The sequence below is a fragment of the Oncorhynchus clarkii genome, chromosome 4 (assembly GCF_045791955.1).
Source record: "Oncorhynchus clarkii lewisi isolate Uvic-CL-2024 chromosome 4, UVic_Ocla_1.0, whole genome shotgun sequence".
Lineage (NCBI taxonomy): Eukaryota > Metazoa > Chordata > Actinopteri > Salmoniformes > Salmonidae > Oncorhynchus > Oncorhynchus clarkii.
Window position 1 is genome coordinate 77862846 of NC_092150.1, and position 26274 is coordinate 77889119.

Sequence of the window (26274 nt, forward strand, 5' to 3'; positions counted from 1 at the left end):
TTCGACGCAGGACACCAGGCGGACACTTGGAAAATGTAGTCTCTTATGGTCAATCTTCCAATGATATGCCTACAAATACGTCACAATGCTGCTAAGACCTTGGGCGAACGACAGAAAGTGTAGGCTCATTCCTTGCGCAATCACAGCCATATAAGGAGACAATGGAAAACAGAGCTTCAGAAATTCTGCTAATTCCTGGGTGATGCATCATCTTGGTTTCGCCTGTAGAATGAGTTCTGGGGCACTTACAGACAAAATCTTTGCAGATTCTGAAACTTCAGAGTGTTTTCTTTCCAAAACGGTCAAGAATATGCATAGTCGAGCATCTTTTCGTGACAAAATATCGCGCTTAAAACGGGAACGTTTTTTATCCAAAAATGAAATAGCGCCCCCAGAGATCCAACAGGTTAAGGCACATGTAAGTTCACATGTTCGAGAAGGCATTCCTGTCAATTTTTTTTATTTTGATCCCCAAAATATTTTTTACATTCAAACAGCTCTCCTGTGAAGTCGTGACTTGCGTCATACGTCCAGTTTCCTGAATCAGGTCACATTTGGTTCCAACTTGCGCTTTGATTTTTAAGAGTGTACATCTTCTTAAAACTTCTTGCTCCTACGCACCTAGGCACCTGGAAATGAAAATGCGCTACGCTAAATGCTAAATGTACTCGTTAAAACTCAAACGTTCATTAAAATACACATGCAGGGTATTGAATTAAAGCTACACTCGTTGTGAATCTAGCCAACAAGTCAGATTTTTAAAATGCTTTTCGGCGAAAGCATGAGAAGCTATTATCTGATAGCATGCAACACCCCAAAATGCCTGAAGGCGACGTAAACAAAATAATTAGCGTAGCCGGCGCTACACAAAAACGCAGAAATAAAATATAAAACATTCATTACCTTTGATGATATTCTTTGTTGGCACTCCTATATGTCCCATAAACATCACAAATTGGTCTTTTTCCCGATTAAATCCGTCCATGAATGCCCAAAATATCCATTTGTATAGCCTGTCTGCATCAGGAAAAAGCTCTCTTCCAACACGCAACGTCATGTTTAAAAATTATATAAGTTGCCTATATTCTTTGACAAAACACTTCAACCTATTTTTATAACCCAACTTTAGGTATTTGTAAACGTTAATAAGCGATCAAATTGATCACTGGGCGATCTGTATTCAATAGCAGCTACACAAGAAAACAGTGTCCATTTTTCAATCTTCCAAAATCAATTGAGGTAGGCTGAATGGAATGACGGATCTATTGGTAATGTCTCAAAGGATTTTTGTCAATGAAAATGACGTTTTTGAAGCTGTAGGAATTGCATCCGTCTCCATATTAAATTTGGTTTCCTTTAAACAATCCATGAAAGGGGCGCATGGATACTTTTTTCAGATTTCAGTGACCAGTTTTTCTTGCGCTTTTCGATGAAACACACGCTCTGTTATAGTCACAGCCGTGATTTAACCAGTTTTAGAAACTTCAGAGTGTTTTCTATCCACACATACTAATCATATGCATATACTATATTCCTGGCATGAGTAGCAGGACGCTGAAATGTTGCGCGATTTTTAACAGAATGTTCGAAAAAGGAGGGGGTAGGATGAAGAGGTTTTAAAGGGAAAAACATAAAGCCATCAATCAAAATTATGGGTCTTATACTGGATCCAATGTCCAGAATAATGGATCTAATATGGATGATTACGACATGAAGCCTCTGAATCAATCATGTATTGATGAGAGAATACAGAGAATACAAGGAACATGTCCTTTGTTTGTGACTTGTTATGTGTTGGAGGGAAAAAGACTGACATGTTCTTCTTACCGATGTGTTTTCCGTACATGTGGAAGAAGAAGCCGAAGCAGTATGCCGGGGGATTGGTGATGCCGTACGGGTTCTTGGGCGCCACGTTGAAGAAAGGACTGACCAGCCTTGCTACCTCACCCTCCTTCCGAGGCCGGGATGTCTCGATGTACATGTAGAAACCTGTAGGGTGGGGAGAACACAACACCAAATAACAAGGTTATACCTGTGGGTAGAGAGAACAACACCAGAGGGCCAGGCTGTATTTAGGACCCAATGAGAGCTCTGTTGTTTGTAGACATGACTCTTAATAAATCCTGTTGGGGCAAAGGGGGCACAAGGAGTTCCCTGAAGAGAACACGCCCTCCCATTCAGCTGATAAAAATATTATTTGGAAATATTTAACTTTCACACATTAACAAGTCCAATACAGCAAATTAAAGATAAACATCTTGTTAATCTACCCATCGTGTCCGATTTTTTTTATGTTTTACAGCGAAAACACAACATATATTTATGTTAGATGACCACCAAATTCAAAAACACACAGAGCAATATTTCACAGTCACAAAAGCATAAATATAGATACAATTAATCACTAACCTTTGATTATCTCCATCAGATGACACTCATAGGACATCATGTTATACATGTATTGTGTGTTTTGTGTGTATTGTGTGTATTCTGAATTTTTTTCCCATTCCTCCTTGCAAAACAGCTCGAGCTCAGTGAGGTTGGATGGAGAGCATTTGTGAACAGCAGTTTTCAGTTCTTTCCACAGATTCTCGATTGGATTCAGGTCTGGACTTTGACTTGGCCATTCTAACACCTGGATATGTTTATTTTTGAACCATTCCATTGTAGATTTTGCTTTATGTTTTGGATCATTGTCTTGTTGGAAGACAAATCTCCGTCCCAGTCTCAGGTCTTTTGCAGACTCCATCAGGTTTTCTTCCAGAATGGTCCTGTATTTGGCTCCATCCATCTTCCCATCAATTTTAACCATCTTCCCTGTCCCTGCTGAAGAAAAGCAGGCCCAAACCATGATGCTGCCACCACCATGTTTGACAGTGGGGATGGTGTGTTCAGCTGTGTTGCTTTTACGCCAAACATAACGTTTTGCATTGTTGCCAAAAAGTTCAATTTTGGTTTCATCTGAGCAGAGCACCTTCTTCCACATGTTTGGTGTGTCTCCCAGGTGGCTTGTGGCAAACTTTAAACAACACTTTTTATGGATAGCTTTAAGAAATAGCTTTCTTCTTGCCACTCTTCCGTAAAGGCCAGATTTGTGCAATATACGACTGATTGTTGTCCTATGGACAGAGTCTCCCACCTCAGCTGTAGATCTCTGCAGTTCATCCAGAGTGATCATGGGCCTCTTGGCTGCATCTCTGATCAGTCTTCTCCTTGTATGAGCTGAAAGTTTAGAGAGACGGCCAGGTCTTGGTAGATTTGCAGTGGTCTGATACTCCTTCCATTTCAATATTATCGCTTGCACAGTGCTCCTTGGGATGTTTAAAGCTTGGGAAATCTTTTTGTATCCAAATCCGGCTTTAAACTTCTTCACAACAGTATCTCGGACCTGCCTGGTGTGTTCCTTGTTCTTCATGATGCTCTCTGCGCTTTTAACGGACCTCTGAGACTATCACAGTGCAGGTGCATTTATACGGAGACTTGATTACACACAGGTGGATTGTATTTATCATCATTAGTCATTTAGGTCAACATTGGATCATTCAGAGATCCTCACTGAACTTCTGGAGAGAGTTTGTTGCACTGAAAGTAAAGGGGCTGAATAATTTTGCACGCCCAATTTTTCAGTTTTTGATTTGTTAAAAAAGTTTTAAATATCCAATAAATGTCGTTCCACTTCATGATTGTGTCCCACTTGTTGTTGATTCTTCACAAAAAAATACAGTTTTATATCTTTATGTTTGAAGCATGAAATGTGGCAAAAGGTCGCAAAGTTCAAGGCGGCCAAATACTTTCGCGAGGCACTGTATATATCATGGGCACATGATATAGAGGATGCATGGAACAAGCCCTCAATATCTTAGAATCGTTTGGGATGAAAATGGCGTCTCCATCCAGCTACGAGTGAAACAGTGGAAGTCAATTTCCACTAAAGACCTCTCCTCTAACCAGACACTAACCAGAGGGCAGAGGGGACAGAATAGATGGCCATATCTCAGATCTGAAACCTTCATGGGAGAAGCAGCAGTGAAACGAACCTTCCCCGCACATGGCCCGAGTCTCATTCCAGACTCAAACTACAGTCCCACTTTGGGTCGGGGGAAGGTAGCTAGGATGGTTAAAAACCTTCATACCCTCCAGCTAAAATCAAATAGAATTTCTTCTCTTTGTTGAATTTGATATCAGATAATTGCAGCCCCTTAGGACTGGTGGCTGGTAATGAAATGCTGGACAGTTTCAACTAATTACAGTGATTAAAGCCAGTATATTATTTACTACTTCAGCTGCTGGTGCTACTAGAGCTGTCCATTCCTGTAAAGAGCAGATCAATGCTCACTCTCCCTCGGGACTGACACACAGGCCAACTGCCACCGTTTCTTGCTGAGGTTGTGTGTCAGACTGTGAAACGAATTTGCCTGTGTTTACACTGTATCAATCTCTCATAGTGAACACTAGCAGGCAACTCTGTCAGGCACTGTCCCCATGGAAACCAGAGAGAGAGAGGATGGGATATATATATATATATATATATATACACGAGTGGAGGACAGAGGAGCCTCTTAAAGAAGAAGTTACAGGTCTGTGAGAGCAAGAAATCCTGCTTGTTTGTAGGTGACCAAATACTTATTTTCCACCATAATTTGCAAATAAATTCATAAAAAATCCTACAATGTGATTTTCTGGATTTTTTAAATGTATTTGGTCTGTCATAGTTGAAGTGTACCTATGATGAAAATTACAGGCCTCTCTCATCTTTTTAAGTGGGAGAACTTGCACAATTGGTGGCTGACTAAATACTTTTTTGCCCCACTGTATATATATATATATATATATATATATATATATATATAGAGAGAGAGAGAGAGTTGAGAGAGAGAGGGAGGATACACACAGAGAGAGAGATGACTACCATGAAAGGGAGAGTGTTTAATTCTTGACGCTACCCGTTAGCGGGATCATTTTCGTCAGCAACCGCTGAATAGCATAGCACCACAGTCAAATAATATTACTAAAAAATATTCATATTCATGAAATTACAAGTGCAATATTGCAAAACACAGTTTAGCCTTTTGTTATTCCACCTGTCATCTCAGATTTTGAAATGATGCTTTACAGCGAAAGCAATCCAAGGGTTTATGTAAGTTTATCGATAGCATAGCATAACATCATGTACACTTAGCATCAGGAAGCTTGGTCACAAAAATCAGAAAAGCAATCAAATTCATCGTTTACCTTTGATGATCTTTGGATGTTTTCACTCACGAGACTCCCAGTTACACAACAAATGTTCATTTTGTTCCATAGACTATTTTTATACCCAAAATACCGACGTTTGTTTGTCGCGTTATGTTCAGAAATCCACAGGAAAGAGCGGTCACGACAACGCAGACGTATATTCCAAATAATATCCATAATGTCCACAGAAACATGTCAAAGTTTTTTTATAATCAATCCTCATGTTGTGTTTAAAATATATATTCGATAATATATCAACCGAGTGTGTAGGTTTTTCAATAACAGCGGGAGAAACAATGGAGGCTTTACTCAGTTGCACAAAAACTGACACTGAGAGCTCCCACCTATCCACTTACGCAATGTGATCCTTCACGCTCATTTTTCAAAATAAAAGCCTGAAACTATGTCTAAAGACTGTTGACACCTTATGGAAGCCATAGAAAAAGGAATTTGGTTGATGTCCCTTTAAATGGAGGATAGGCTTGCATAGGAACAGAGAGGTTTCAAAATAAGAGGCACTTCCTGATTGGATTTTCCTCAGGCTTTCGCCTGCAATATCAGTTCTGTTATACTCACAGACAATATTTTTACAAGTTTGGAAACCTTAGAGTATTTTCTATCCTAATCTGACAATTATATGCATATTCTGAGAAATAGGCAGTTTCAAATGGGTACGTTTTTTAGCCAAAAACGAAAATACTGCCCCCTACACGCAAAAGGTTAATTGTTTGTTGCATGTTCCATTGTGTTGATATTGACAAGTGTTATTGATTGGCCGCGTGTAGTGTGTGTTGTTTATACAGTACTGAGTTGTACTGAGTTGACTACCAGGGTCAAGACTAAAATATTACTCAGAAAGACCTGGAAGCCAACCGTACCAATACGCTGTGAAAGAACATGCGTCACAAACAGATACATGTAACATAGCTGAAGCCACCTGGAGTCGTAGCCAAACGCTTGCAAATAAGTGTCCAAAAATATTCTAACTAGTTAACCTGGCTAACATAGTTAACTGTGGGCAAAACAATTCCCATATGACCTTCTTTGTCGCATTGAAGATTCCCAAACACAGTGCACCTAAAATACTAATAACATCACAATAAAACACAGTACAGTAGCTTTGTTTTCTTTCCTGGGTTTGCTCACCCTGTTTGGATCCGCTGCGGTCACCGCTAGGCCCGGTGTTGGGCGTGTACTTGGTGTCACGGGTGGCGGCGCTGTGTCTCGTCCAATCGAAGTCGTCGTTCTTGTCCTGTGTGAACATGCAGATGGGCTCCTCCTCGAAGCTGCAGTGGAACTCTCCTGAAGAGCGGATCAGAAATCCACTGTTACAGTCATCATTGGAATATAAACACTAGAACCTCATCATGTAATGTCTACAGTAGTAGATGAACGCTGCAGTAACTGTCATGGAGCACTGGTCGAGAAATGCTCTTATAATCATGTCCAAATGTAGGTACAAATCAGATGAGGCTATAGGAGGATGGGCTTATTGTAATGGCTGGAATGGAATGAATGGAACGGTATCAAACACATCAAATATATGGAAACCACGTTTGACTCTGTTCCATTAATTCCATTCAAGATATTACAATGAGCCAGTCCTACTATAACTCCTCCCACCAGCCTCCTCTGGTACAGATGGAATTACTTGATAGAGCCTTTTCATGGTGTTCACCATGACATTGGCTACTGAACCATGAATGAATGGCAGCAGTGCATTCTATATTCTTATGTTGATCTTGTGAATAAACACATCAGTCAATGGATACTGCTTTGCATGTCTACCAATGGTTGCACGACTAAGTCTCTGAGTCTGAGTTCACCCAATGAATGGCTTCAGATAGCTGACCATGAATCTAGTGGATCATGAATTACTGCTGTGCAATGCATTCTATAAGAGGACATACTGTTGAAGTTAATGATGTTTGAAATCAACACAGGCCGATGCATGTGTGTCTAACAATGAGAGAGCTACAGGTATATGCAAAAAAAAAGGAAACACCAAAATAGTGTCTTAAAAGGCTGTTGGGCCACGACGAGCTGACAGAACAACTTCAATACTCCTTGGCTGTGTTTGAATACTCACACTAACCACACTATTTCTGATATAAATTGAGTATGTAGTATGCTTATTGGTCATAGTATGCATATAGTTAGTATGCCAAAAGTTGTACATCTATTCGTCGAAATTCAAAGTATACAAGCAGTGGACACCATTTCTGTGCATTTTAGGGCAAATTCTTCAGAAAATTGGCGTGGCTTCACAACATTTTCAGATTTGAAGAAAATAACAGAAAATATTCAGCCGAAGTCCGACGAGCACAGATACAAATTTAAGTCCAAAAAGTGAATATTCATTGCTTTAACTAATTCAAACAAATGTTAAGAAAATATTGAGCAATGTAATAAAGAAGTAATTACTTTTCAAATAAGTTACATAACAGTAAGTTACATTGGCTGACAATTTGATAGCTACACTAGCCTTACGAACCACATAGCATTACAGCAGTTGCTTGTATGTATTTATTTTATTTAACTAGGCAAGTCAGTTAAGAAGAAATTATTATTTACAATGACGGCCTACTGGGGAACAGTGGGTTAACTGCCTTGTTCGGGGGCAAAACCTTTTTACCTTGACAGCTATAGGATTCAATCCAACAACCTTTTGGTTACTGGCCCAACACTCTAACCGGTAGGCTACTTGCTTCCCCAATGTACTGGTATGTTAGCTAGCTACCTAATGTTAGTTTGCTACTAATACATCAAACGTTCCAGTATATTAACTATTCATAGTTGTGTGTGGTATGTCTGTCTCGAGCCGCATACAGTGTATCTCGTGCAGAGTTGAGCCATATAGGGTTTAACATAGGAATGGGCACAAATAATGAAACATCAAATACAGATGGAGATGGAGGAAAACATTTATTGACTTGATTATTCATGTCATTCTTAGCTTAGCTAAGTGGTATAGTTGTTGTGTGTTCTCAATGGACAATGTTAATGAAGTCGTAAGATTTCTAGCTGGTCATTTGTTATGCTAACAAGCTAGCAAGAAGTTGCATAGCAACAGCATCAATTTTCAGTAGACAGGCAAAGCGCTAGTACACTGAAAGAATACACTTTGTTTACAGTATACTAAAATTAACAAATAGTATATAGTATGTAGTATATATACTCATTTAGTATGTAGTATACAGTATGTTAGTATGGGTATTCGAACACAGCTCTTTGCAGACATTCTACAAGTGTCTGGAACTCTACTGGAGGGGTATTTTGTGGATGGTGGTGAAAAACGCTGTACCAGGAGCCGCTCCAGAATCTCCCATAAGTTTTCAATTGGGTTGAGATCTGGTGACTGAGACATGCACACACACACACACACACTTGATTTCCCCTTATGAATGATGTATTAACTCCCACAAAAATGTCCATTAATTATAAATTAAGATTCTACATCTGTAGGCCCTGTAGGTCTCTATCGACGGTTCTCTTAAAGAGATATGGTTGTCAAACTGTAATATAAAATAATATAATACGAAAACAACACGATATAACCAGGAGACATTTAGAAACAGAAGTGTCCTCAAAGAGTTGGTAAAAAGCAGCATTTAGATTCAGGACGTGGGGCCGTGTGATAAATATTCATTGATTTATTAAAAGGTAGCTCGAAGCAGTTTGAAGTGGCGACCTTGGTGGAGGCAGGAACTAGAGGCTTTACACAGGTAGTGGAGAAGCAGGCGTGGAAAGGAGGGGAGGAGGAGAGGGGGGAGAGAGAGAGATGAGAGAGAGAGAGGCGCACACACACACACACTCACAGAGGAGAGTGGCCCAGCTAAGACAGCCAGAGACAGAGAGAGGGGTCTCAGCTCTTGACTCCTCTCCCCTCCAGTGTCCAGATTTGCAGATCTAAATGGGGGTCTGGCCCCCAGCATCTCTCTGCTAATGTCAATCCACTGTGAGCTAAACTACATGGACCTGAGCCTTAGTGGAGATGGACGGGGGATTGGGAGGGGAGGAGTGGAGTGTAGGAGGACATAGAGGAGTAGGAGATGGAAAAGTGGAAGGAGGAGGAGTAGGAGGAAGGGGGGGTTGTAGGGGAGTAGTGAAGAGGTGTGCAGATTAGATCTATTGTTTAGATAAGATTGGCTGCCATCTATAATCTATAGGGGGTTTGATAATGATGCTGGTAATAAATGATTATATTTGTATGTGCTAACTGCTAACCCAACACAATTACACAATACGCTTTAGCAAGCGAGTGTTTGTGAAGTAGGGAGATGTTAATGTGGAGTTTTTCCGTAAATTACATGGGACCTGATTAATGTGAGAACGTTGGAGAGAACACATAGAATGCATTAATGAGCACTATGCGCACACACACACACACGCACACGCACACGCACACGCACACACACACACACATTCCACTGATATCCCCCATCCCCCAGTTATAAAGTATATTACAGGAAAACTACTCAGCAGGATTCTGGCAGGGCTGCTCAGCTCTGCCTAGTTAGGGGTGGGAATGTCCTCATCATACTCTGAGACATGCAAAGTGATGTGAGAGACAAAACAAACAGTTACTTACTCAGGTGAGGGTTGACGGGAGCTGAAAATCAAAAGCGAGGTAGTCATTAGTAAACAATACAATAGTCTTCCATCATTTAAACAGCAGTTTGCTTACTCATATAGAAGGGTTTGGGTGTTGCCCTTGAGGTGTTGCGGAGTAATGGGACATAATGTCAAAAGGTACCGTTACACCCAAAACAGCACACAAACAGTGTTATGCAGCCTTCTAACCTGACATTTGTAATGATTGAACATTAGCAGCTGGTAAACTTTGAATTCTGTTTCCTGGTGGCCATTATCTCAACTTCTAATGACACATTCTATGAGAGTACAATTCTAGAGTTTAATTGGAAATGGAAATGTTTAATCAACTTTTAAATGGCATAACTGATAGAGAAATCATCTCCAGTGCAGCAGAGACAATCATTATCAGAGTAAAGATAGGAATGGATCAAAGAACAAATGAGACATTTGAAATAAAAGAGGATACAAATCTGTCCACACGGATGAGTGCACACACACGCGCACACACACACACACACACACACACACACACACACACACACACACACACACACACACACACACACACACACACACACACACACACACACACACACACACACACACTTCCCCCTCTGTGCTATCTATTGTGTGAGACTGGGACTACTAAGAACAGCCTGATGTCCGTACCAAAGGCAACTTCCACTCACAAGCACCTTACATAAACGTTGAGGCATGTGAGATGTTTCATCTCACTAATTTGTAGGAATAGCCTTTGTTGGTTGTGTTTTGACAAGGGCCAGGGCCCTCATTTATAAATCGTGCGTACAGTGCCTTGCGAAAGTATTCGGCCCCCTTGAACTTTGCGACCTTTTGCCACATTTCAGGCTTCAAACATAAATATATAAAACTGTATTTTTTTGTGAAGAATCAACAACAAGTGGGACACAATCATGAAGTGGAACGACATTTATTGGATATTTCAAACTTTTTTAACAAATCAAAAACTGAAAAATTGGGCGTGCAAAATTATTCAGCCCCCTTAAGTTAATACTTTGTAGCGCCACCTTTTGCTGCGATTACAGCTGTAAGTCGCTTGGGGTATGTCTCTATCAGTTTTGCACATCGAGAGACTGACATTTTTTCCCATTCCTCCTTGCAAAACAGCTCGAGCTCAGTGAGGTTGGATGGAGAGCATTTGTGAACAGCAGTTTTCAGTTCTTTCCACAGATTCGCGATTGGATTCAGGTCTGGACTTTGACTTGGCCATTCTAACACCTGGATATTCCATTGTAGATTTTGCTTTATGTTTTGGATCATTGTCTTGTTGGAAGACAAATCTCTGTCCCAGTCTCAGGTCTTTTGCAGACTCCATCAGGTTTTCTTCCAGAATGGTCCTGTATTTGGCTCCATCCATCTTCCCATCAATTTTAACCATCTTCCATGTCCCTGCTGAAGAAAAGCAGGCCCAAACCATGATGCTGCCACCATCATGTTTGACAGTGGGGATGGTGTGTTCAGATGTTTTGCTTTTACGCCAAACATAACGTTTTGCATTGTTGCCAAAAAGTTCAATTTTGGTTTCATCTGACCAGAGCACCTTCTTCCACATGTTTGGTGTGTCTCCCAGGTGGCTTGTGGCAAACTTTAAACAACACTTTTTATGGATATCTTTAAGAAATGGCTTTCTTCTTGGCACTCTTCCATAAAGGCCAGATTTGTGCAATATACGACTGATTGTTGTCCTATGGACAGAGTCTCCCACCTCAGCTGTAGATCTCTGCAGTTCATCCAGAGTGATCATGGGCCTCTTGGCTGCATCTCTGATCAGTCTTCTCCTTGTATGAGCTGAAAGTTTAGAGGGACGGCCAGGTCTTGGTAGATTTGCAGTGGTCTGATACTCCTTCCATTTCAATATTATCGCTTGCACAGTGCTCCTTGGGATGTTTAAAGCTTGGGAAATATTTTTGTATCCAAATCCGGCTTTAAACTGCTTCACAACAGTATCTCGGACCTGCCTGGTGTGTTCCTTGTTCTTCATGATGCTCTCTGCGCTTTTGACGGACCTCTGAGACTATCACAGTGCAGGTGCATTTATACGGAGACTTGATTACACACAGGTGGATTGTATTTATCATCATTAGTCATTTAGGTCAACATTGGATCATTCAGAGATCCTCACTGAACTTCTGGAGAGAGTTTGCTGCACTGAAAGTAAAGGGGCTGAATAATTTTGCACGCCCAATTTTTCAGTTTTTCATTTGTTAAAAAAGTTTGAAATATCCAATAAATGTCGTTCCACTTCATGATTGTGTCCCACTTGTTGATGATTCTTCACAAAAAAATACAGTTTTATATCTTTATGTTTGAAGCCTGAAATGTGGCAAAAGGTCGCAAAGTTCAAGGGGGCCGAATACTTTCGCAAGGCACTGTACGTACAAAATATACCCCAAAATTAGCTTGCACCAGTTTTCATGCAAAAGTTGGCGTTTATAAAAATGTTACTTGATGTGAGAATGTGCTTACGTCCCTGCAAACTTTAGACCATGCGCACACCCATCTGCTAGTGGATGAAATATTGTATTGCTTGTAGGGCTGTTAGGTGACCATATTTGTAACGGTTTTCTTCTTCCTCTGACGAGGAGTATGAAATATCGGACCAATATGCAGCGTGGTAAGTGTTCGTCATATTTATTACACTGAACACAGAAAACAAACGAACAAGAGAATAAAGGAAAACCGAAACAGTCCCGTATGGTGAAAACACTGAAACGGAAAATAATCACCCACAACTCAAAATGGGAAAACAGGCTACCTAAGTATGTCTCTCAATCAGAGACAACGATAGACAGCTGCCTCTGATTGAGAACCATACCAGGCCAAACACATAGAAAAAGAAAACCTAGACCTACAACATAGAATACCCATCCACATCACACCCTGACCAAACTAAAAATAAAAACATACAAAGCAATCTACAGACAATATTTCCGCCACACCGGCGGTCACGAGTCATGACCGCATTCTAATTCCAAGTGACCATTTAGTCCCGGTAACTAGGCTTCTCCAAGCTTTGATGCTGCTGATGGTCATTAGTAGTCTACCAAACTTGCTAACTCCCTGGTACTCAGCGCTCTATTGTCCCTCTAATCACTCTGACATCAATGCAAATGAATTTCAAAATCAAATCAAACTTTTCAAGGGTACCCATGAACTCATGTTGCGCACATATTTTTTCCCACTGCCCCTGTTCCGAGACATGTGCATGATAATAGTCAATTTTAAATCAAAAAACAAATTTCACACATATAATAAATAATATGTAAAGACAAGATTAAATCAAGAAGAGTCTGATGGGTGACAATATTAGCCTATCACTTGTGAATTATTATAATGATGCCCAGCTTGCGTGCACTAAGGCAAGAAACAGCGCATTACTTTTTTTGGCAACTTTTTCAAATCATAGTCGCACATCTCCTTAGCCTAGCCCACAGGCCTATATGTTTTGATAAGGTTTATATCACAACTAAAGTGGCCAAATAACTTCTTAAAATGCTGCAAATTAATCAGCTTTACAACCGGTGTAGAGCCTAACTGGCATACATAGGCAGCGCTTGAGTTCCAAGTTTGAGGAAGATCATTTTCACCATAAAAAAGCATTGCATTCATAATCGCATTCCCGGTTATTTATGAGTATGGTGTTTTCCCGCTAATTCACATCATTTTGGAACATTCACGCTTATAGCCTACTGTCGTGTGCGCATTGCTGTGCTTATAATGTGAAGAAATAGCCTAATAGTATATCAACATTTTAAGCTAAACATTCTGATCTGTTCATCATTCGCAATGCTTTTAAGATATTTTGTGATGCTCACGGTTGTATTAATTTGGGATCTATCGCATAACACAACTGTGTAATGCTCCGGGTGTCGTGGGTGTGGAGTCAAACGCAGGAGACAGAGAGTGCAATGCTGTGCGTCTTTAATAGCACCAACGCACCACAGGGTGCTCACAATAGTTACGTTCCCAAACACAGGGAATCAAAATGTACAACAGAAAAATCACGACCAGGCACTAACACGTACCTCTACAACAGAGCCGAAGGTTACACTGAAATAATCCCGCACAACAACCAGGCGGGCCGGCTGTCTAATAAAGACAAACTAATTATACATAAACAGGTGCTACCAATAAACATACAAGGAGGGGGAGGAAAAACAATCAGTGGCAGCTAATAGGCCGGTGACGACGACCGCCCCGAGCACCACCCGACCGGGAAGGGGAACCACCCTCGGTCGGACTCGTGACAAACTGTCCCAGAGTATGTTTGGAGTATTCCTTTTTTTACACAGAAGGACAAGTTGACCAATACAATAGGTTAACTTTTATACTATGTGGGATAGTAGATTGACATTGGCCAGTCCTTTTGCTGTTTGTTTGGCCTACTCATCTTGTTGGCTGATGAAAGGTAAATGTGGACAGTTCACATTTACCTTTGCGCCTCGGAATTCGATAGGAAGGATGCGCGCAGTTGCGTCCACGATGTGTCCGTCTTCATTTGTAGCATACTCCAGAGCTAAGGTTTGAGAAGGGCCCAATCACTGACAGGCATTGGCTAATAAGAATTGAGATATCTGAGAAAGCCATGTGAGTGAGAGGCGCTTCGGAGCACGCAGCTGGGAGAAGGGAATTATAATGATTATATTCAGCCCAAGGGCACAATGGCCACTGTCTGCAAAAGGCATGGATTTCCTTAGGTGGTATTACGGCCACACAAGGGTGATGCTGCTGGGAAGTTCGAGGCATTATCAAGTGCTTGTCAAATTGTGAATGAGAGACTGATGAAGTGTGCGCAGCCTGCGCAAAAAAACTAAGCAGAGCTCATGCCTTTCATGCAACTTAAAAAAAAAATTATCATTTGAGTTGCATCATGCAGCTTTAGAATGTATTAAAAATCAAAACATACAGCCTAACATTTTAATCACAACTAAAGTTGCATTAATAACTCTAAATGCATATAGGAGGACCTGTTTCCTGTTAACTTCTTGATTCTACTTGAGACGCATATGTCTCAACTAGGCACCTGGAAATGCAAATGCGCTACGCTAAATGCTAAATGTACTCGTTAAAACTCAAACCTTGATCAAAATTCACAAGCAGGGTATTGAATTAAAGCTACACTCGTTGTGAACCTAGCCAACAAGTCAGATTTTTAAAAATTTTTTCGGCGAAAGCATGAGAAGCTATTATCTGATAGCATGCAACACCCCAAAATGCCTGAATGCGATGTAAACAAAGATATAGCTTAGCCGGCGCAACACAAAACGCAGAAATAAAATATAAAACATTCATTACCTTTGACGAGCTTCTTTCTTGGCACTCCTATATGCCCCATAAACGTCACTATTGGGTCTTTTTTTCGTTTAAATCGGTCCATATATACCCAAAATAGCTTTCTATGGAAGCTGTGTCATTCAGAAAAAAACATTGTTTTTAAACGCTGCGTCATTTTTTTAAATTAAAAAAGTCGACGATAAACTTTCACAAAACACTTCGAAATCCTTTTGTAATCCAACTTTAGGTATTAGTAAACGTTTATAATCTATCAAAATGATTACAGGGCGATGTATATTCAATAGCTCCTCGTCTGCAAATCAATGGCTGCCAATGTCCACATTGAAAAGATCCTGGTGGAGACCGGAAGAAACGGAATCCAGATAGTTGGATTTTCCAACAAAAAATTCAATTGAAAATGACGACAATGGCGACATCGTGTGGAATTTGTATGAATTGCATGCAGGTCGATATTAAATTTTGTCCCCTTTTAACAACCCATGAAAGTGACTTATGGAAATTATTTTTAGCTTTCAGAGAGCAGTTTTTCTTGCGTTTTTCAATGAAACACACACATCTGTTATAGTCACAGCCGTGATTTAACCAGTTTTAGAAACTTCAGAGTGTTTTCTATCTATGATACTAATCATATGCATATACTATATTCCTGGCATGAGTAGCAGGACGCTGAAAAGTTGCGCGATTTTTAACAGAATGTTCGAAAAAGGAAGGGGTAGACTTAAGAGGTTTTAAATGCTCAACACAGAATAGCCACATGTGCGCACTCCCTCAGAAATTGTATGGAGAAAATAACCTTTCTATTTTATTCAATTGTATTCTTCACATTATCAAATAAAATAAAATAATGACACAGAATTCTACGCAAATCTTGTCTGCTAAATGAACTAGTGTAGCCCACAGCCATATGACATAGCCAGATCAGGGCCTAACATAAGGACAACTCATAGTACGCCATTCTGTTCTTCTGAAATCCATATATTTTTTCCTTATCATATTTCTTTAGACGTGTCTAAAATAAATAATGGATTTATTGTGATGGTGTAGGCTACATTAAATTGATTTATTAGACTTTTTAAAATGTAGATGTCCCAAAGGTCTGCACCAGTGGCTTGTGGGCTATGTGTGGAAGCCAGGACATGCTAAATGTATTTATGTTAATTAACGGTCAATTACCGTGAGACTGGCAGTTATTTGCTTGACAGTAACCGGCTGTCAAAATGTAAAGCCCACCACAGCCGTAATTGCAAGCTGGCAAGTAGGTATTTCGTGCAAATGGGGGCTATGATGAAAAGCTTATTCCTAAAAAACTATGGAATCATCTAAAATAATTTGACATTTCATAACCATTGCAGAATATATTCCTCACCTTTTCTGGCCATGATGGGTTCATATTCCCAAAGGAGCCATACAACAAATGACCATGTGAATCTCTAATTTAATTGGACCTAGAAGCCCAGTATATAGATTTTAACAGCTTATCTTTTACATTGAAGTTGGCCTATGTATCAAGTTTCAAGTTTTTATTGTCATGTGCACAATTACAGTGAAATGCCTTTCTTGCTTGCTCTTTCCCAACAATGCAGTGATGAATATCAGTAGTACTATGACAAATACATTAAAACATCTAACTACTGTAAGTATTGTAATTGCATCTTTTTTTTGTAGCCTGCCCTACAATTTTTCAGAATTCACGGCCAGTCCATAATATTTAGGTTGGGGGAGAAAGTCGATATAAAACTTTGTTAAATTCAAACATTTTGTAGACAGGTCCACGACAATTTGCTATTGTTTTCTTGTTCAGAAACTGACACTGTCCTTTTCCAGAAACAGTATAAATGACTGCTAAATATGAAAACATTCTGCCAACACAATAAATAGACCGGTAGCTTATGCAAAATATTTGACTGTATGTGTATGGAGGTGTTTTCCAGGTGGAGTTTTAATGCTCGTTCACGTGCACAGTTTTACCACAGGAAACATGAGTATGTATGGCATGTGCCAAGTTTATAAATCTCAATATTTGTGTACATGCTCAGACTTTTCAGAAATGGCGTGCTCAAAATGTTTGTGTGCAACGGTTATAAATGAGGCCCCAGGAGATTTCCCTGAACATGTGGGGTGATGAGGAAAAACGAAGGGCCTCGTATAACTAACTATACTAGGGCTCAGCGTTTTCCCTGGTCAGGTAGTCTGGAAAAGTCATCCCTGTAAATGATATCAGGCAACCCACCGGTCTTTCAGGAGTGTGTCGTTTTGGTTTCTGCGCTGATGGTGGCCTGTAATGAGTTCTTTGTAGAGAGCCTAAATGAATGAGTTGATGAAACAGTCTGACCTTACCTTTCTACTCATTATTCCTTGTTAAAAAAACAAACGTATGCTTGCATTTGATTTTAATAACTATAATTACAATATTCTAGAGCTACACCTAATCTATCATATCACTACAGTTACATAAACATGAGAATAATACTTTAATATTCTAGAGCTACACTGGTGACCTGTCTATCATATCACTACAGTTACATAAACATGAGAAGAATACTTTAATATTCTAGAGCTACACTGGTGACCTGTCTATCATATCACTACAGTTACATAAACATGAGAATAATACTTTAATATTCTAGAGCTACACTGGTGGCCTGTCTATCATATCACTACAGTTACATAAACATGAGAATAATACTTTAATATTCTAGAGCAACACTGGTGACCTGTCTATCATATCACTACAGTTACATAAACATGAGAATAATACTTTAATATTCTAGAGCTACACTGGTGACCTGTCTATCATATCACTACAGTTACATAAACATGAGAAGAATACTTTAATATTCTGGAGCAACACTGGTGACATTCCACTAAAAGATGGCTGTGCCAGTTACAGAAATAGAATTCACAGAACAGGATCCAGTAGATTGTCCCTTTTATTGAAATACCTGTCAGGGTCGTTGCGCATTCTACCTGCCACTCCTCTGCCTGGCTTCATCAACATTCTTCATTGATAATTTTACGATGGTTTAGCTAGGTGGCTAACACAGAAAGGTCAAGGGTAAAAAACACTGTTTTTTCCCCTTGACCTTTCTGTGTTAGCCACCTAGCTATTTGACTGTATGTGTATGGAGGTGTTTTCCCCTCAATTTAAGCCAGTTAGCCCCGCAGCTCATTTTTTGTGGAGTAAATACAATTTAAGCTGTCAGGAAGATGTATGGGCTTTTTAATGTTAGATTCCTGTCCCCGTGAATAGATGTGCAACTTCAGCTTAACCGCAGAACTGTGTTACAGCTACCGGCAATGATTTATGGAACGCAGCAACTCATGGAAGGAATAGATTTTAATCCACTCGATTAAATTTGATTTGAAGTATTAACAAATCATTCCCAAAACAAAAACATTGGTTAAGAACTGAAGGGCCAGCCAGGTCTCCTATACACTGAGGCAAACTGAAATAGAGGCGATTCATGGAGATAAAAGAAAAGAGAGCCATTTTTCAGACTTATTGTTGTCCTTTAGCTATAAACACAGCTGTTTCTCAATCCATGACAAGAAAAGGAAGGAGGAGGACAGGAAATAAGAGACAGTGGAAAGAGGAGAGGAAAGAAGAGGAAAGGAGAGACGAAGAGAAGAGATGAGGAGATGAAAGGAAGATAAGAGAGCAGAGGAGAGAAAAAGAAAAGATAGGAGAGGAATTGGGAGAGGAGAGGAGATGAGAGAATGAAAGCAAGAAGGACATTTTTGTCCTTTATGGAAAGTTTCACACATCATCTTGTGTCTAATGGATATTACTCTTCTTCTATATACTCTTTGTTGTAGTCCAAGGGTTGTTTGACCAAGGCCCTCTTTACAGTGGTTTGTTAGGAAGTTCTATTGTGACTGAGCATGGCTGTAGCAAGACAAGACACTTCTGCAACTTCCCCTCATGATGAAGGACAAGAGCCCTGAACCTACGCTGCCTATAGGCTACTTCCTATACAGTACACACTCAATGTACTCTTTCTACAGATAGAGGAGACACTGCAGTAACCGAATAAGCCTCTTTTGTTAATAATACTGCTGTTGGCTAAATCAGGGTCACAAAGTGATTATTGGTAGTCTTAAACACATCTACTTTGAAACTAAAGTATACACATCACACACGGTTATGGTCTTAAAACAAGGAAGACATCTGAGACGTTTAAAGTTTAAATGTATTACATTTTGAATTTTCATCCCAATATTGCACTTTCTATACATCACAGAAGACTGAAATATAACAAAACCGTTTGACATAAACACCAGATGATTATTAATTATGGAATTATGATTAGATTTTTTATTATATTCCACCCTTCAGGCCACTAGAGGGCGACTTGGTCAATTGACTGCAGGACAGGACTAAACAGTCCACCCAGAGACAGTAAAACACTATTTTGTGCTGCAATTGCCAGGGTCACCACAATATTTTGACAGCCCCTTTCTAAAGGAACCACTTCTAGGTGAGTCACTGTGGGTGTGTCTGTTTGCCCTAACAGGTGCTGCCGGCCAATAGCAGAAGCTTGAAAATTGGTGTCTTTGTGCTTGTGTATTGAGAAATCCAACAGTCAACCATGATGTATTTCCTATAACGAGGACATACACAAATCAATTCTAATGGTACAATAACTGTTTCAGCCTTGTAGCAGTCCCACTCATTCAAACACATTGACTTGAGAGGTTGAATAGTTTAGAGCATACAGCAGGGTTCCCCAACTGGCGGCCCGCAGGTCCCCCCCCCCCCCCCCCCCCACACACACACACACACAAGTTTTCTGAGCAAAGTAACAATAATAATAAAATACATGTAAAGTCATTGTTGGACATAAAGCATTGTAAAAACATCAGGACATCAGTTCCAAGTGATTTTAATTTACGATATCTGTTCCTAAGTATTCCGACACAAAATAATAGAAGATAATAACAATATTGGTCAATTTGCAGTCTACAAATTATTTGTTATTATGTTACGGCGCCCCGACCATCTGCTCAAGAAAACAATCATCTCACGGCTGAATCTAGTTGATGATCCCTGGCATACTGTGTGCCTACAGTTTGGAGTAAAAGATTAAAGAGATGTTGCCATAGGCTCTTTTATATTTCCAAGCATATCGATGAGACTGAATCCCAAGTCCAAACAGTGTAGTTCCACAGCGCAGCAGAGAAATAAAAGGCTCCACAGAGGGGAATCAACCATTCTGGTTTAGAGAATAGTTTTATGCTTTAGCCGCGGGCCTGGAAACAGATGCTGCTGATTTTTCTGACAGTTCTATTCTTTTATTCTCTAGTGAGCACTCCCAAGCCGAATCTCTCTCCTCCCTTCTTCTCTTTCCTCTCCCAATTTCTCCCTTTCTCTCTCCTGTTTCCCCTCCTCTATCGCTCTCTCCTCTGATTCTCCCTCTTTCCACATTTCTCTCTCTACCATTTCTTGAGGCCTTTTGCTTCTGAAAATATTTCATTTGACTGATATTTTACCTGCAGCCTCTGAGTCACACAGCCTTAGTCTAAATGGGCGTGTCAGTCATATCTTCAGTCTTATCTTTCCCCCTCCACCCTCTCCACGACACACCCACCCACACCCACTTCATGCCAGGCAGTGCCATTACAAATATATTTTTATTTCTACTTTGTGTAGTAATTGTGTTTTACGACCAGAGACAATAGACCGAACTTGACAGTAAGTATTGTCACAGCATGCTTAAACATTATTTGGTCTGATTGTCCAGGTGCAGTAGCAGTTACTGAACAACAAGTTATGACTGGCCCATCAAAGATATTGTGTTCACTATAGCGTACAGACATTTGAGGTGCCTACTGAATATGTATAGACTGGAAATTGCGTCATACTGTGTCAACTGTGGGCGCTAAAGAACTCCCAGGCAAGCTGTGAAGACTTAAAACGATCCTCCATTTCTACATTGTTCCCACACAAATGGTTCAATTAACAAAAGAGGATGAGAGATAGAGTAATTGTAACAGTTAGGACTAGACTAGAGTATATGAGTGTACTCTCTGCTTGTACGCTTCTAGGTACACTTCTAAGTAATGCCTACTTCAAATGTGAACTTTACAGAGTCAGTAGACACTTTATTCAACCTCAATTCTCTTGAACACTATTATATACTCCAAAGCATCTGCCAAGGTGACTAGATGTGTCTGCGAGGGAGACTAGATGTGTCTGACAGGGAGACTAGATGTTTACTAGATGTGTCTGCTAGGGAGACTAGAAGTCTACTAGATGTGTCTGCCAGGGAGACTAGGTTTCTACTAGATGTGTCTGCCAGGTAGACTAGATGTCTACTAGATGGGTTTGCCAGGGAGACTAGATGTCTACTAGATGTGTCTGCGAGGGAGACTAGATGTGTCTGACAGGGAGCCTAGATGTTTACTAGATGTGTCTGCCAGGGAGACTAGGTCTTTACTAGATGTGTCTGCCAGGGAGACTAGATGTTTACTAGATGTGTCTGCTAGGGAGACTAGGTCTCTACTGGATGTGTCTGCCAGGGAGACTAGGTTTCTACTAGATGTGTCTTCCAGGTTAGACTAGATGTCTACTAGATGGGTTTGTCAGGGAGACTAGATGTCTACTAGATGTGTCTGCGAGGGAGACTAGATGTGTCTGACAGGGAGCCTAGATGTTTACTAGATGTGTCTGCCAGGGAGACTAGGTCTCTACTGGATGTGTCTGCCAGGGAGACTAGGTTTCTACTAGATGTGTCTGACAGGGAGACTAGGTCTCTACTGGATGTGTCTGCCAGGGAGACTAGGTTTCTACTAGATGTGTCTGCCAGGTAGACTAGATGTCCACTAGATGGGTTTGCCAGTGCATCTTGTTTCAAATCCACCATGCTGACCGTGATACGGAGAGCTCATTATCAGCCACACACACACTAGGGTCCGGCTAACACACACACACACACACACACACACACACACACACACACACACACACACACACACACACACACACACACATAGAGAGAGAGAGAGACAGTGACTTCATCTTGGCAGGCTTCCATGTCCACTGGTCCGCTACTGTATTACAAAGCAAAGCGTTTAATGGCAAGGCTCAAGGTGCCGATAGGCCAGAACAACCCGACCGTTCATAAACCCCACAACCTACAATCCCCGGCCACCGCTTGCTCTCCAAGATTCATATCAATCACGTTTAAAGGGTCTGGTCTTGGTGAGGGGCCATCTCTTAAAGACTGTGATGGCGTGTTCACGGCTCAAACCTGCCAACCGGAATAATCACTGTGAATTCCAGAAACACTGCTTGAATCTCGAGGACGGAAATAACTTTGGGATCACATCCCTGTATCCTTCATTTGAAATGTTTTCTCTTACTCTCTCTCTTTTCTTCTGTCTTTCACTCTGTTTTTCTCTCTCATTCTATCTGTGTATGCATTACAGGCTATTACGGTGCTTCAATTTCCAGCTTGTCTCCTGCATCGAGAGAGGCAAGGAAAAGAGAGGAGAGGAGAGAAGAGGACAGAAGAGGAAAAGAGAAGAGAGAAGAGTACAGAAAAGGAAAAGAGAGGAGAGAAGAGGACAGAAGATGAAAAGAGAAGAGAGAAGAGTACAGAAAAGGAAAAGAGAGGAGAGAAGAGGACAGAAGATGAAAAAAGAAGTGAAGAGAGGAGAGGACAGAAGAGAAGAGAGGAGAGGAGAGAAGAGGAAAGGAAAAGAGAGGAGAAAAGAGAAGTGAGTAGAGGAAAGAGGACAGAAGATGAAAAGAGAAGAGATGAGAAAAGAAGTGAGGAGAGGATAGGACAGAAGAGGACAAGAGAGGAGAGGACAGGAGAAGAGAAGAGAGGAGAAAAGAGAAGAGAAGAGGAGTGAACAGAAGAAGAAAAGAGAGGAGGAGAAAAGAAGAGAGGAGAGAAGAGGACAGAAGAGGAGACAAGAGGAGAGAAAAGTACAGAAGAGAAGAGAGGAGAGAAGGGGACAGAAGAGGACAAGAGGAAAGATAAGAGAGTAGAGTAGAGGACAGAAGAGAAGAGGAGAAATTAAAAAGACGACAAAGTAAGAGGAAGAGAAGAGAAAACAAATTGGTGAGATAGACTATACTCCCATCACTCTGAGCGTCTGAATGGATGAGCTTAACAGCAGCATTGTAAACTGCAGGGCATGCCTCAGCCCAGTCTCTGAACGCAGTGACACAGACAGGAGAGGACTGAATCACACAACTAGCTTACCAGTGACCCCTTCACCTGTGCTAGAGGGATATAGACAGGTCACACAGCAGTGCTGAATATACTCACAGTCAGATTTAGTGAGGGTTTGATCATGCCAGGGAGACAGAACGCTCACACACCTTTGGCTGGTATTCTGACCAGGTACTGCAGTGTCTGCCAGGGCAGACATGATATTGAATTATTTCAGGACAAAATGATTGTGTAATAGAGAGTCTTTGCTACACTGTCAATGTGTGTGGGACAGGTAGGGGGCCACCTACACATTAAGTCTGTTTTGGAGGGGCTGTTGGGAAGCAAATACTGAATTTGGATCAGCAAACAGCTGCTGACTTTGTCACAACAGTAGAATCCCAGAGTGTGTCTGAGGGAGAGTGGTGACACAGCCATTCTTCATACCACAGCCAGCTTGGGACACTAAGCAGTTTTCACTAACAAACTCAGCAAACCTGCTATCCTCTGCTGTTCGCCCACAAAGGAGGAATTGCTCATCCTGCCATTCTGTCAGACCTAAAAAGCTGTGTAAGCCTACATCATCATCATCATCACAGAACCCAATGATGAGTTAACTTAATCTTGGTCTACAGGAAATTGATCTAATGTTGCTCCATAGTCATTATGTTACTTTCCTGCAAACTCAAAAACACTATGAAACATATGGGCTAATTATATTTCCTATCAACTAGTGAACCTCAGGTGGTATAATAACACTGTAATTAACACTAACATAATGACATATCTTTTTTAATCAGATTCTTGTGCATGTCTCCTCGCTGATGACATGATGTGATGCACTAGGGCAGGGATCATTAACTAGATTCAGCCGCGGGCAAATTTGTTCTTGAGCGCATGGTCGGGAGTCCAGAACATAATTACACCTCATTTGTAGATTGCAAATTGACCGCAAGAAGCCCGAACAGATATAATTTTACTAAAACATAATCATTTGAAACCTCCCTTACAATGGTATATGTCTCTATTATGTGTGAGAATACTTGGGAACAGATTTCCTAAATTAAAATCACTTGGCGCTGATTCCCTGATTCCCTGATGTTTTAACAGTCTTTTATGTCCAACAATGACAATTCAACCCCATATAATATATATGATTATTTTTTGCTCTGAAAACCTGTGGTTGGGGGCCTCCCGAGTGGAGCAACGGTCTTTGGCAGTGCATTGCAGTGCTTGAGGCGTCACTACAGACCCTGGTTTAATCCCGGGCTGTGTTGAAGCCGGCCGCGACCGGGAGACCCATGAGACGGCGCACAATTGGCCCAGAGTCATCTGGATTAGGGGAGGGTTTGGCCGACCAGGATGGCCTTGCGCCATCGTGCTCTAGCGACTCCTTGTGGCAGGCCGGGTGCATGCACGCTGACACGGTTGCCAGTTGTACGGTGTTTCCTCCAACACATTGGTGCGTCTGGCTTCTGGGTTAAGTGGGAAGTGTGTCAAGAAGCAGTGCGGCTTGGCAGGGTTGTGTTTCGGAGGACGCATGGCTCTCAACCTTTGCCTCTCCCGAGTCCGTACGGGAGTTGCAGCAATGGGACAAGACTGTAACTACTAATTTGATATCACAAAATTGGGGAGAAAAAAAGGGGGAAAAAGAAAACTTGGGGGGGGGGGGGCAAATAAAGCCACCTGTGGGCCAAATTCGGCCAGTTGGGGAACCCTGCACTAGGTACATCATATGCCATTACATCACTCAGTTTCTATATTTATTCATTTGGAGAATGCTATACAGTACGAGAGTGATAATGACAGTAAAATGGTAATTACAACAATTTTTCCGATGCTAGTCTCACAGTCACGTGAGACATCCCTAGCATACAGACTATCCACTGGTTTGCTAGCATGTGGGCGTGTAGTAGTGGGAGCTGGTGCCGTCCCTGGCCCATTTCCAGGCCTACACTACTGTAATTAGCAATTAGTATAGTCACATGCACACGCATGTACGCACACAGACAGACACATACACACACACACACACACACGCACGCACACACACACCAGGGAAAGGAGCTGTTCAGAGCTGCAGAAGCAGCCTCTCACAGCTCTAATGAGCTGCCGTAAAACTGAATAATTCAAAACTGCAGAAGTCGGGCAGCAGCTCATCTCAGGGTGCAGCAGGCAGGCACACGGTGTGTCTGACACCTAACAGCACAGTCAGTGTCAGAGTGCTTCTCAATCACAGGTCCTATAGCCTAGCTTAGCTAAAAGATATCTGCTAACTATAGCCTGAGCATCACTTAACCAGTAGTCATTCAGATACATATAGCATTTACTTACACTGTCTTGTCATTCTGACAAAGATTGCAGATGGGATCTTGAATTTACTGGCAGATGTTATGATGCTTTGTGTCTTATGCTCTCTGGGTTAGCATGATAGCCAAGCTAGCTCCGGTATCTCACTGTCAATAATGGGTTTGCTGTGGGTTAGCTAGCATAGCCAAGCTAGCTCCTGAAAAAGGCTACATGATGTGACTCTAATGATGATTTGAAAAACGTCGCTTGAAAGGCATGAGCTCTGCTTTGTTATTTTGTGCAGACTGTACACACTTTGTCAGTCTCTCATTCACAATTTTAAAAGTACTTGATAATGCCTCAAATTTCCTGGCGGCATCATCTTTGTGTGGCCATAATGCACCATCTTCCTGGGTGCTGCCTGCTTGGGGACGCAAGTGAGCATCCTTATCCAATTCCGAGGTGCATATTGGAGATATTGAAAGAACTGTCCACATTTATTTTACGTCAACCAACAAGATGAGTAGGCCTAACGAACAGCAAAAGCACTAGCCTTTTTTATTTAACTAGGCAATTCAGTTAAGAACAAATTCATATTTATAATGACGGCCTACCGGGGTGGGTTAACTGCTTTGTTGAGGGGTAGAACGACAGATTT

General features: G+C 41.1%; 1 protein-coding gene across 1 annotated transcript in view; it reads right to left on the reverse strand.

Annotated features, from left to right (window-relative positions):
- Nucleotides 1-26274, reverse strand: part of LOC139407848 (MAM domain-containing glycosylphosphatidylinositol anchor protein 2-like) — a 338644-nt gene that overhangs the window by 35353 nt on the left and 277017 nt on the right. Inside the window, exons 13-15 of the mRNA XM_071151719.1 lie at nucleotides 9827-9847; nucleotides 6382-6537; nucleotides 1828-1989 (exon numbers count right to left, since the gene is read on the reverse strand). Of these exons, the coding sequence (XP_071007820.1) occupies nucleotides 1828-1989; nucleotides 6382-6537; nucleotides 9827-9847 (339 nt within the window). The remainder of the gene's footprint in view (nucleotides 1-1827; nucleotides 1990-6381; nucleotides 6538-9826; nucleotides 9848-26274) is intronic.